We start from the raw sequence: 13322 nt of genomic DNA, 5'->3' as shown, positions 1-13322 counted from the left end.
TTATTCATGTTCTGAATAGTTCATTGGGGTCTTTCTCTAACATCTCATTAACATCTCATTAACATTACCTTTCCCTTTATAGCCCAAAAGTCAGAGTTCGTAAACCTAATACATCCCATAATAAACACAGAGCTCTGTTGACAGAGTGGTGCAGGTTTCTCCTAACCTAATACACCCCATAATAAACACAGAGCTATGTTTGACAGAGTGTTGCAGGTTTCTCCTAACCTAATACATCCCATAATAAACACAGAGCTCTGTTGACAGAGTGGTGCAGGTTTCTCCTAACCTATTACATCCCATAATAAACATAGAGCTCTGTTGACAGAGTGGTGCAGGTTTCTCCTAACCTATTACATCCCATAATAAACACAGAGCTCTGTTGACAGAGTGGTGCAGGTTTCTCCTAACCTAATACACCCCATAATAAACACAGAGCTCTGTTGACAGAGTGGTGCAGGTTTCTCCTAACCTAATACATCCCATAATAAACACAGAGCTCTGTTGACAGAGTGGTGCAGGTTTCTCCTAACCTAATACACCCCATAATAAACACAGAGCTCTGTTGACAGAGTGGTGCAGGTTTCTCCTAACCTAATACATCCCATAATAAACACAGAGCTCTGTTGACAGAGTTGTTTCCGTGGTGGCAGAAAGCTAAATGAGCACGACACCAGCAGAATGACATGTAAAAAGCTCTGACAATAAAACAGCTGGGTAACAGGTACATGCTCAGTGCTCCGTTGACCTTTCACAGGGATACACTTGTTTTGGTGTAAAAAGGAAGAACAGAAATGTCAAATTAATATGAAAAAGCTTATTAAAAATATGGAAATACAAAAATACATATATCCATCTCAACTCTAATATTGATTTATGTCCTTCGGGTTGGAGTAGAAAGAAGACGAGACCAACAGGATCCTGTCAGGTTGGAGTAGAAAGAAGACGAGAGCAACAGGATCCTGTCAGGTTGGCGTAGAAAGAAGACGAGACCAACAGGAAAGGGATCCTGTCAGGTTGGAGTAGAAAGAAGACGAGACCAACAGGAAAGGGATCCTGTCAGGTTTGAGTAGAAAGATGACGAGACCAACAGGAAAGGGATCCTGTCAGGTTGGAGTAGAAAGAAGACGAGAGCAACGGGAAAGGGATCCTGTCAGGTTGGAGTAGAAAGAAGACGAGAGCAACGGGATCCTGTCAGGTTGGAGTAGAAAGAAGACGAGAGCAACGGGATCCTGTCAGGTTGGAGTAGAAAGAAGACGAGAGCAACGGGATCCTGTCAGGTTGGAGTAGAAAGAAGACGAGAGCAACGGGATCCTGTCAGGTTGGAGTAGAAAGAAGACGAGAGCAACGGGAAAGGGATCCTGTCAGGTTGGAGTAGAAAGAAGACGAGAGCAACAGGATCCTGTCAGGTTGGAGTAGAAAGAAGACGAGAGCAACGGGATCCTGTCAGGTTGGAGTAGAAAGAAGACGAGACCAACAGGAAAGGGATCCTGTCAGGTTGGAGTAGAAAGAAGACGAGACCAACAGGAAAGGGATCCTGTCAGGTTTGAGTAGAAAGATGACGAGACCAACAGGAAAGGGATCCTGTCAGGTTTGAGTAGAAAGAAGACGAGACCAACAGGAAAGGGATCCTGTCAGGTTGGAGTAGAAAGAAGACGAGAGCAACAGGAAAGGGATCCTGTCAGGTTGGAGTAGAAAGAAGACGAGAGCAACAGGAAAGGGATCCTGTCAGGTTGGAGTAGAAAGATGACGAGACCAACAGGAAAGGGATCCTGTCAGGTTGGAGTAGAAAGAAGACGAGAGCAACAGGAAAGGGATCCTGTCAGGTTGGAGTAGAAAGAAGACGAGAGCAACAGGAAAGGGATCCTGTCAGGTTGGAGTAGAAAGAAGACGAGAGCAACAGGAAAGGGATCCTGTCAGGTTGGAGTAGAAAGATGACGAGACCAACAGGAAAGGGATCCTGTCAGGTTGGAGTAGAAAGATGACGAGACCAACAGGAAAGGGATCCTGTCAGGTTGGAGTAGAAAGAAGACGAGACCAACAGGAAAGGGATCCTGTCAGGTTGGAGTAGAAAGATGACGAGACCAACAGGAAAGGGATCCTGTCAGGTTGGAGTAGAAAGAAGACGAGAGCAACAGGAAAGGGATCCTGTCAGGTTGGAGTAGAAAGATGACGAGACCAACAGGAAAGGGATCCTGTCAGGTTGGAGTAGAAAGAAGACGAGAGCAACAGGAAAGGGATCCTGTCAGGTTGGAGTAGAAAGAAGACGAGAGCAACAGGAAAGGGATCCTGTCAGGTTGGAGTAGAAAGAAGACGAGAGCAACAGGAAAGGGATCCTGTCAGGTTGGCGTAGAAAGAAGACGAGAGCAACGGGATCCTGTCAGGTTGGAGTAGAAAGAAGACGAGAGCAACGGGATCCTGTCAGGTTGGAGTAGGAAGAAGACGAGACCAACAGGAAAGGGATCCTGTCAGGTTGGAGTAGAAAGAAGACGAGAGCAACAGAAAAGGGATCCTGTCAGGTTGGAGTAGAAAGATGACGAGAGCAACAGGAAAGGGATCCTGTCAGGTTGGAGTAGAAAGAAGACGAGAGCAACAGGAAAGGGATCCTGTCAGGTTGGAGTAGAAAGAAGACGAGAGCAACGGGATCCTGTCAGGTTGGAGTAGAAAGAAGACGAGATTAACGGGATCCTGTCAGGTTGGAGTAGAAAGAAGACGAGAGCAACGGGATCCTGTCAGGTTGGAGTAGAAAGAAGACGAGAGCAACGGGATCCTGTCAGGTTGGAGTAGAAAGAAGACGAGACCAACAGGAAAGGGATCCTGTCAGGTTGCCAGTTACCTTTCATTCTCACACAGAATCCAGCCTTGCTGACCAGATGCAATTTTCCTGTTTTTTTTGACAACTTTTTCATCTGGCCTCCATTGATTTAGTCACCCTAATTCTGGCCATCATCCTACAACGGTAAAAACTCCAATATCTTCTGAGCAGATTATGATAGAGACATGAGGTTTGGACCATAGGTTTTCTTAGAGAAGTATCTACACAATTAACATATTGATCTACAGTATTGGTAAAAATATGTGTTTTTGATTTGACACCCTACTGTTGGGCTACTGTTTTGAAGCAGGGTCATTTCTCGTCTTTAGATTAATGATAATTTACTTTGACAGCTATTTATTTTTAAGAGATGGCTAGAACATTTCCTCAATTCCTCAAATGGACTTTTGAGTACAATCTAGTCTAGCCTATATTTGTGCAATGGTTCTTCATACAGGGGTCAGAGGAGCTCGGCTTGCCCCGTACCATCTCCCAAGCCTCACGAGAGGAAAGAAAGCCCTCCTCTTCACCCAGAATGAGGGCAGTGAGTTTGTCCATAATAAAACTCTCACTGGGATAACCTTCCCGTGCAAATATCATGAAACAGGAAGATCTCGTTGAAAGGCCTTTATATAGACTGACGCCTAAGGTTCTAATGGCAGATTAAAACCTAGAGGAGCACCCTGTATCATCCCACCAGCTGTAACAAACCTCTAGAGATTGAAGGAGAGAACATTAATTAGTCAACATGTTACATTTCCGTCAGTTAACAGATAACTGGACGGTCTACCGGATGATTCTCAGTGACGGTCTACCGGATGATTCTCAGTGACGGTCTACCGGATGATTCTCAGTGACGGTCTACCGGATGATTCTCAGTGACGGTCTACCGGATGATTCTCAGTGACGGTCTACCGGATGATTCTCAGTGAGCTTTTTCCACCACAGGTTGGCTCTTTCCTCAGGTCTGGACTGATGAGGGACTCAACATCTCAGAGTGCTGATCCAGGATGTGTTCTAGATCCTAGTGAATATGATTATATGAACAGGGGGGGGGGGGGGGACCTGATCCCAGAACAGCACTCCTACCCTTGGGGGCAGGTAGCCTAGCGGATAGAGTTTGGCAAGTAACGGAAAAGGTTTGAATACCCGAGCCGACAAGGTAAACAAATCTGCCAATGTGCCCTTGAGCAAAGCACTTAACCCTAATTTGCTCCAGGGGTACCATACTACTATGGCTGACCCTGTAAAACAACACATTTCACTGCACCTATCTGGTGTGATAGAGGGTGCCAGCCTCTACATGATCTCAGTCCAGCCCAACAGGGTTCATAATTTGGCAACAAAAGCACAGCGAGGGGCAAATACTGTATGTCATGAAACAGGGGGAGGACTGCCAAGTTCCACTTTCCTATGGTGGGGGGGGGAGCATCTACTCAGCACAAATACAAGAGAATCAGAGGAATGCATATTGCCTACTTCAGCCAACATGGGACAGACTTGACTGTGTCAATCTGTTGAGCTGAGGCGGCACACACACACACACACAGGAACACACACACCACACCAATACACCACACACACACACACAGAGGAACGCAAGGCACTAACTGAGTCCTATACAGTGTGTGTTCTTGTAGGACATTTCTGGATAAGAAAATAAATTAAGGAAATGCATTTTTCATTTTCATCAGATAAGGAGGTACCGTTAACAAGATGGCCGCCCTGATTTCATACAATCACTAATTATTTTACTGACGTATACAAACACTCAATCACCAGAAGAAACAATGCATTTCCTTCCCTTGACGACTTTCTATTGGTCTCAGACCTGAATGGTTACTTGATTAGCCACTAGTGGTGTGTGCATGGAGAGGGGCTTGTGGTTGTGTCCCAAATGGTACCCTATTCCCTACATAGTGCACTACTTTTGCACAGGGCCCTGGTTAAAAGCAGTGCACTACATAGAGAATGGTGTGCCACTTGGGAGGGAGCCTTATTCCTCTGTGATTTATATCAGAGTAGTGCAGCTCTGTTGTGGAATATTGTTCCTAAAGTAATTCCCTTTTCCTTCCCCGCTTCCCATCCACTTCATTCTTTCCACAGAATCCATGACGACTGACAAACACTAGTTTTCCCAGTCTCCCACCAGCCTGCCTCCCAATTGGCTCTCAGTCACAAGCGTAAGTCATTCAGTCTGTCTATAATAATGTATTGTGCAACCTGTAACACGATCAGATAGTATGTTTCAGTACTGCCCAGCCAACCGTCTATAGAAACAGAGAGACCAGCAGAGGTCTTATGTCCAGTTTAAAGCGTCTCAGGGCAAACGTGCTGATCCGGGATCAGGTCCCTTCTGTTATATATTGTGATCTAAACAGCAAAACTGATCCCAAATCAGTTATGAGATACCTATTTACAGTAGAAGCAGGGAGTTTACATACACCTTAGCTAACTCAGTTTATCACAATTCCTGACATTTAATCCTAATAAAAATTCTCTGTCTTAGGTCAGTTAGGATCACCACTTTATTTTAAGAATGTAAAATGTCAGAACAATAGTAGAGAGAATAATTAATTTCAGCTTTTATTTCTTTCATCACATTCCCAGTGGGTCAGAAGTTTACATACACTCAATTAGTATTTGTTAGCATTGCCTTTAAATTGTTTAACTTGGGTCACACGTTTCGGGTAGCCTTCCACAAGCTTCCCACAAGTTGGGTGAATTTTGGCCCATTCCTCCTGACAGAGCTGGTGTAACTGAGTCAGGTTTGTAGGTCAACTTGCTCACACACACTTTTTCAGTTCTGCCCACAAATGTTCTATAGGATTGAGGTCAGGGCTTTGTGATGGCCACTCCAATACCTTGATTTTGTTGTCCTTGAGCCATTTTGCCACAACTTGCTTGGGGTATTTGTCCATTTGGAAGACCCATTTGCGACCAATATTTAACTTCCTGACTGATGTCTTGAGATGTTGCTTTAATATCTCCACATAATTGTCCTTCCTCATAATGACATCTATTTTGTGAAGTGCACCAGTCCCTCCTGCAGCAAAGCACCCCCACAACATGATGCTGCCACCCCCGTGCCTCACGGTTGGGATGGTGTTCTTCGGTTTGCAAGCCTCCCCCTTTCCCTCCAAACATAACGATGGTCATTATGGCCAAACAGTTCTATTTCTGTTTCATCAGACCAGAGAACATTTCTGAAAAAGTACAATCTTCGTCCCCATGTGTAGTTGCAAACCGTAGTCTGGCTTTTTTATGGAGGTTTTGGAGCAGTGGCTTCTTCCTTGCTGAGTGGCCTTTCAGGTTATGTCGATATAGGACTCGTTTTAATGTGGATATAGATACTTTTGTACCTGTTTCCTTCAGCATCTTCACAAGGTCCTTTGCTGTTGTTCTGGGATTGATTTGCACTTTTCTCACCAAAGTACGTTCATCTCTAGGAGACAGAACGCGTCTCCTGAGCGGTACGTCGTCTGCGTGGTCCCATGGTGTTTATACTTGCATACTATTGTTTGTACAGATGAACATGGTACCTTCAAGCATTTGGAAATTGATTTTCCCATGATGTCAAGCAAAGAGGCACTGAGTTTGAAGGTAGGCCTAGAAATACATCCACAGGTACACCTCCAATTGACTCAAATGAAGTCAATTAGCCTATGAGAAGCTTCGAAAGCCATGACATCATTTTGGCGAATTTTCCAAGCTGTTTAAAGGCACCAGTCAACTTACACTTCTGACCCACTGGAATTGTGATACAGTGAATTATATGTCTGTAAACAATAGTTGGAACAGTTGTGTCATGCACAAAGTAGATGTCCTAACCAACTTGCCAAAACTATAGTTTGTTAACAAGAAATTTGTGGAGTGGTTGAAAAACAACCTAAGTAGATGTAAACTTACAACTTCAACTGTATATAAACTCAACAAATAAACATGCTCTCACTGTCAACTGCGTTTATCTTCAGCAAACTTAATGTGTAAATATTAGTTAGATTCAACAACAGACATAAACTGAACAAGTTCCACAGACATGTGACTAACAGAAATGGATTAATGTGTCCCTAAACAAAGGGGGGGGGGGGGTCAAAATGAAAAGTAACAGTCAGTATCTGTTGTGGCCACTAGCTGCTGATTTGCCAGTTCTTGCTGTGAGATGTTACCCCACTCTTCCACCAAGGCTCCTAGCCCTCACCCTCCGATCCAACAGGTCCCAGATGTGCTCAATGGGATTGAGATCTGGGCTCTACGCTGGTCATGGCAGAACACTGACATTCCTGTCTTGCAGGAAATCACAAACAGAACGAGCAGTATGGCTGGTGGCATTGTCATGCTGGAGGGTCATGTACCCTTCCTGCAGGCTCATCCTGACCACATGAGGGAGGAGGATGTCTTCCCTGTAACACACAGCATTGAGATTGCCTGCAATGACAACAAGCTCAGTCTGATGATGCTGTGACACACCGCCCCAGACCATGACGGACCCTCCACCTCCAAATCAATCCCACTCCAGAGTACAGGCCTCGGTGTAACGCTCATTCCTTCGATGATAAACACGAATCCAACCATCCCCCATGGTGAGACAAAACCGCAACTCGTCAGTGAAGAGCACTTTTTGCCAGTCCTGTCTGGTCCAGTGACGGTTTGTGCCCATAGGCGACGTTGTTGCCGGTGATGTTTGGTGAGGACCTGCCTTACAACAGGCCTACAAGCCCTCAGTCCAGCATATCTCAGCCTATTGCGGACAGTCTGAGCACTGATGGATGGATTGTGCGTTCCTGGTGTAACTCGGGCAGTTGTTGTTGCCATCCTGTACCTGTCCCGCAGGTGTGATGTTCGGCAGTACCGATCCTGTGCAGGTGTTGTTAAACGTGGTCTGACATTGAGAGGACGATCAGCTGTCCGCCCTGTAGCGCTGTCTTAGGCATCTCATAGTACTGAAATTGCAATTTATTTCCCTGGCCACATCTGTAGTCCTCATGCCTCCTTGCAGAATGCCTAAGGCACATTCACGCAGATGAGCAGGGACCCTGAGCATCTTTCTTTTGGTGTTTTTCAGTAGAGTCAGTAGAAAGGCCTCTTTAGTGTCCTAATTTTTCATAACTGTGACCTTAATTGCCTACCGTCCGTGAGCTGTTCGTGTCCTAATGGTGCATGTTCATTAATTGTTTATGGTTCATTGAACAAGCATGGGAAACAGTGTTTAAACCCTTTACAATAAAGATCTGTTTAGTTACTTGGATTTTTACGAATTATCATTGAAAGTCAGGGTCCTGAAAAAGGGACGTTTCTTTTTTTGCTGAGTTTATATACACTGCTCAAAAAAATAAAGGGAACACTTAAACAACACAATGTAACTCCAAGTCAATCACACTTCTGTGAAATAAAACTGTCCACTTAGGAAGCAACACTGAATGACAATACATTTCACATGCTGTTGTGCAAATGGAATAGACAACAGGTGGAAATTATAGGCAATTAGCAAGACACCCCCAATAAAGGAGTGGTTCTGCAGGTGGTGACCACAGACCACTTCTCAGTTCCTATGCTTCCTGGCTGATATTTTGGTCACTTTTGAATGCTGGCGGTGCTTTCACTCTAGTGGTAGCATGAGAGTCCACAACCCACACAAGTGGCTCAGGTAGTGCAGCTCATCCAGGATGGGACATCAATGCGAGCTGTGTATACATATATATATATATATACACGTTTGTTGTACCGGTACAAAGTCAATGTGCGGGGGCACCGGTGTCGAGGTAATATATACATGTAGGTAGAGTTATTAAAGTGACTATGGATAGATAATAGCAAAGGGTCTAAATACTTATATTTTATAAATCTGCAAAAATGTCAAATCTGTTTTGGCTTTGTCATTATGGGGTATTGTGATGTCATTATGGGGTATTGTGATGTCATTATGGGGTATTGTGATGTCATTATGGGGTATTGTGATGTCATTATGGGGTATTGTGATGTCATTATGGGGTATTGTGATGTCATTATGGGGTATTGTGATGTCATTATGGGGTATTGTGTGTAGATTGATGATGATTTTGTATTTATTTAATCCATTTTAGAATAAGTCTGTAAACGTAACAAAATGTGTTAAAAGTCAAGGGGTCTGAATACTTTCCGAGTGCACAGTACAGTATATGTCATATACTGCCCCCATGTGGTAGTGGATGGTACTAAAACATGTGGATAAAAAAACAAAAACATTTAGGACAAGATTAAAGGACCAATAACTTGATTAATTTAAATTACTTTTATTTATTAAGTTTACAAATAAAGTAACAAATATATTTTATTGGAGCGCAAAGCGTAGTTTTATGTGAAGATTGAACAGCCTCTACTCAATGCAGAACAGTTAAACGCTGCCAATGAACAGGTTCCGTTTGGTTTTCCATTTCACTATTATTCTAAAACATTTTTTGTACAATGTTAAACAGCACAAGGAAAAACCATTCAATTAAGTCACTAGATGTTTCTTGAGACATAAAATTGCAAAAAAACAACAACAAAAAATTCTGATAAGTAGAACAAAACACTTTAAATCAACTTGAATTGTTTTGTTTTTGTGAGGGTGGCGCTGTGTACACGTCTGGAGTTGTTTTGTGGTCATAACATTACAGTATAATAAGCTGTGATGAAAAGGTAACATGCCAGATGGTAGCTAGAGAAACAAGCTCTTTATTCAACCACTTCTGTGTCAGTCAGAACAACGCTGAATTGAATGACATTCCAACATTTTATGTGCACTTTGCAGGACATATATCAGTTACAGAAAGGCGAAGGAGGAGGTGTAACGTAACAGTAACAAGGAACAGAACAGGAGAAGTAGCAGAATCGGTTGGGATTCTGAATGGATGGTAAAAATGTATATTATTACGCTTTGTAAATTCAGTAACTTCCCTCCTCTGTAACTATGTAAATGTAGTTCTGGTCCAGGGCGTGGTTCGGGCTACTCTCTCACGACGACGATCGTTGGAGCACAGAGCTGGACCAGAGCTACTGTAAATATGTTCATCAGAGGAGGTCTTCAGTTTCACCACTGTAACCTCACCATAACCTGTTCACTACTGTAACCTCACCATAACCTGTTCACTACTGTAACCTCACCATAACCTGTTCACTACTGTAACCTCACCATAACCTGTTCACTACTGTAACCTCACCATAACCTGTTCACTACTGTAACCTCACCATAACCTGTTCACTACTGTAACCTCACCATAACCTGTTCACTACTGTAACCTCACCATAACCTGTTCACTACTGTAACCTCACCATAACCTGTTCACTACTGTAACCTCACCATAACCTGTTCACTACTGTAACCTCACCATAACCTGTTCACTACTGTAACCTCACCATAACCTGTTCACTACTGTAACCTCACCATAACCTGTTCACTACTGTAACCTCACCATAACCTGTTCACTACAGTAACCTCACCATAACCTGTTCACCATTGCATGTTATGCATTGCAGCCACTGTATCATACAGTATGACACTTAGTTAAGAGGAAGTAAACATTGTAAATATTGCTCCGTATTCTTTAGATAGAGCAGATTTTCATGTAGCTAAAGTCATTACTGCATGGTAATGGCACTGAGGCAGTGGCATTGTAAAGGTCTTATTTGTTTTTCAAAAGTATCGATCATCAACAAAAGAACTAAGAAAATAGTATTTTTTGTCACGTTCACAGCTTCAACCAAACTTGCTAAGTACTGAGGGCCTCCAGTAAGTACTGTACTGCTGTACTGAGGGCCTCCAGTAAGTACTGCACTGAGGGCCTCCAGTAAGTACTGTACTGCCGTACTGAGGGCCTCCAGTAAGTACTGCACTACCGTACTGAGGGCCTCCAGTAAGTACTGTATTGCTGTACTGAGGGCCTCCAGTAAGTACTGTACTGCTGTACTGAGGGCCTCCAGTAAGTACTGTACTGTACTGAGGGCCTCCAGTAAGTACTGTACTGAGGGCCTCCAGTAAGTACTGTACTGAGGGCCTCCAGTAAGTACTGTACTGCTGTACTGAGGGCCACCAGTAAGTACCGTACTGCTGTACTGAGGGCCTCCAGTAAGTACCGTACTGCTGTACTGAGGGCCTCCAGTAAGTACCGTACTGCTGTACTGAGGGCCTCCAGTAAGTACTGTACTGCTGTACTGAGGGCCTCCAGTAAGTACTGTACTGCTGTACTGAGGGCCTCCAGTAAGTACTGTACTGAGGGCCTCCAGTAAGTACTGTACTGTACTGAGGGCCTCCAGTAAGTACTGTACTGTACTGAGGGCCTCCAGTAAGTACTGTACTGAGGGCCTCCAGTAAGTACTGTACTGTACTGAGGGCCTCCAGTAAGTACTGTACTGCTGTACTGAGGGCCTCCAGTAAGTACTGTACTGCTGTACTGAGGGCCTCCAGTAAGTACTGTACTGCTGTACTGAGGGCCTCCAGTAAGTACTGTACTGCTGTACTGAGGGCCCCCAGTAAGTACTGTACTGCTGTACTGAGGGCCTCCAGTAAGTACTGTACTGCTGTACTGAGGGCCTCCAGTAAGTACTGTACTGCTGTACTGAGGGCCTCCAGTAAGTACTGTACTGCTGTACTGAGGGCCTCCAGTAAGTACTGTACTGCTGTACTGAGGGCCTCCAGTAAGTACTGTACTGTACTGAGGGCCTCCAGTAAGTACTGTACTGTACTGAGGACCTCCAGTAAGTACTGTACTGTACTGAGGGCCTCCAGTAAGTACTGTACTGAGGGCCTCCAGTAAGTACTGTACTGAGGGCCTCCAGTAAGTACTATACTGCTGTACTGAGGGCCACCAGTAAGTACTGTACTGCTGTACTGAGGGCCACCAGTAAGTACCGTACTGCTGTACTGAGGGCCTCCAGTAAGTACCGTACTGCTGTACTGAGGGCCTCCAGTAAGTACCGTACTGCTGTACTGAGGGCCTCCAGTAAGTACTGTACTGCTGTACTGAGGGCCTCCAGTAAGTACTGTACTGCTGTACTGAGGGCCTCCAGTAAGTACTGTACTGAGGGCCTCCAGTAAGTACTGTACTGCTGTACTGAGGGCCTCCAGTAAGTACTGTACTGTACTGAGGGCCTCCAGTAAGTACTGTACTGTACTGAGGGCCTCCAGTAAGTACTGTACTGCTGTACTGAGGGCCTCCAGTAAGTACTGTACTGCTGTACTGAGGGCCTCCAGTAAGTACTGTACTGCTGTACTGAGGGCCTCCAGTAAGTACTGTACTGCTGTACTGAGGGCCTCCAGTAAGTACTGTACTGCTGTACTGAGGGCCTCCAGTAAGTACTGTACTGCTGTACTGAGGGCCTCCAGTAAGTACTGTACTGCTGTACTGAGGGCCTCCAGTAAGTACTGTACTGCTGTACTGAGGGCCTCCAGTAAGTACTGTACTGTACTGAGGGCCTCCAGTAAGAACGAAAAGTTCAATCCACAAAACGTTTTACAAAGGAAACCCCCAACTGTTTTTAACGGTTTTAAATATCCAGGATACAACATAGTCACTCTGAAAAGACAAATGATTGAGAATCTACCATCTGTTTTCAAGTGATTTCCCGTAGCAGACATGTTTACAGCGAGGAGAGACGACTGAAGCGCTAAGCAGAAGGCGATAGATCTAGCAGTCCCTGTAAGCTAATCAGTAGTTAAGGTGACGAGTGTTTATTAAAAATCACTTTTCTACGGCTTTAAACATGTTTGACCCCAGGTAATGGTTTTGTACAGTTGCTATGAAAAGGATATGGGGCTTAATGAACTACTCTGTTGTACACAGATTGGACCAGTTTTACTGTCTACAACACTGTCAGGTAACGAGAAAGACACGGACACTGTTCATCTATCATTACAACATTTTGTAAGGTTTCCAAAAAGACCAGAAGGACATCAACCAAAAAACTAAAACATCCATGTCGAATAAATCTAATCATGATGGAACCAAACTTTTATTTGTCTTCATTGTGAGTGGTGAGACTGTCTGCTACTTTAGAACAAGCTACAAACCTGCACTAAAAGCCACAGGTGGTTTCATTAAAGAGACTGGGGCAGCATTAAGCAGATGATGAAATAGCTGGGCTTGAACTACCAGCATTGGTGATGAGGAGGACACTTGTTGGTCAAACCCAGCAGCACAGCGTACAGTACTACTGCCATGTGTTGGAGATAGAGAGTCCCCTGACCTCTTCTCTTCTGCCTCCACTAGCCCTGGCTTCTACCTCAACCCAGCAGCACAGTGTACAGTACTACTGCCATGTGTTGGAGATAGAGAGTCCCCTGACCTCTCCTCTTCTGCCTCCACTAGCCCTGGCTTCTACCTCAACCCAGCAGCACAGTGTACAGTACTACTGCCATGTGTTGGAGATAGAGAGTCCCCTGACCTCTTCTCTTCTGCCTCCACTAGCCCTGGCTTCTACCTCAACCCAGCAGCACAGTGTACAGTACTACTGCCATGTGTTGGAGATAGAGAGTCCCCTGACCTCTCCT

The 13322-nt window shown here is 44.5% G+C and overlaps 1 protein-coding gene across 2 annotated transcripts; it reads right to left on the bottom strand.

Moving 5' to 3' along the window:
• Nucleotides 1–9071: 9071 nt before the first annotated feature.
• LOC149972932 (uncharacterized) lies at nt 9072–12550 on the bottom strand. 2 transcript variants are annotated; one of them, XM_090213406.1, is made up of 2 exons: nt 11526–12550; nt 9072–11465 (listed from the first exon to the last, which is right to left on the bottom strand). In XM_090213406.1, exons 1-2 carry the CDS (start codon nt 12408–12410, stop codon nt 10533–10535), a joined length of 1818 nt encoding a protein of 605 aa, XP_090069532.1. In that variant the 5' UTR covers nt 12411–12550; the 3' UTR covers nt 9072–10532. The 2 variants fall into 2 exon arrangements, with proteins under 2 accessions (XP_090069532.1, XP_090069533.1); XM_090213407.1 differs by having other exon boundaries at nt 9072–11432.
• Between the last annotated feature and the right edge of the window lie 772 nt (nt 12551–13322).

This window comes from Oncorhynchus mykiss, chromosome 21 (assembly GCF_057628025.1).
Source record: "Oncorhynchus mykiss isolate SJ-2025 chromosome 21, ASM5762802v1, whole genome shotgun sequence".
Taxonomy (NCBI): Eukaryota; Metazoa; Chordata; class Actinopteri; order Salmoniformes; family Salmonidae; genus Oncorhynchus; species Oncorhynchus mykiss.
This window is presented reverse-complemented; position numbering and strand designations above follow the sequence as displayed.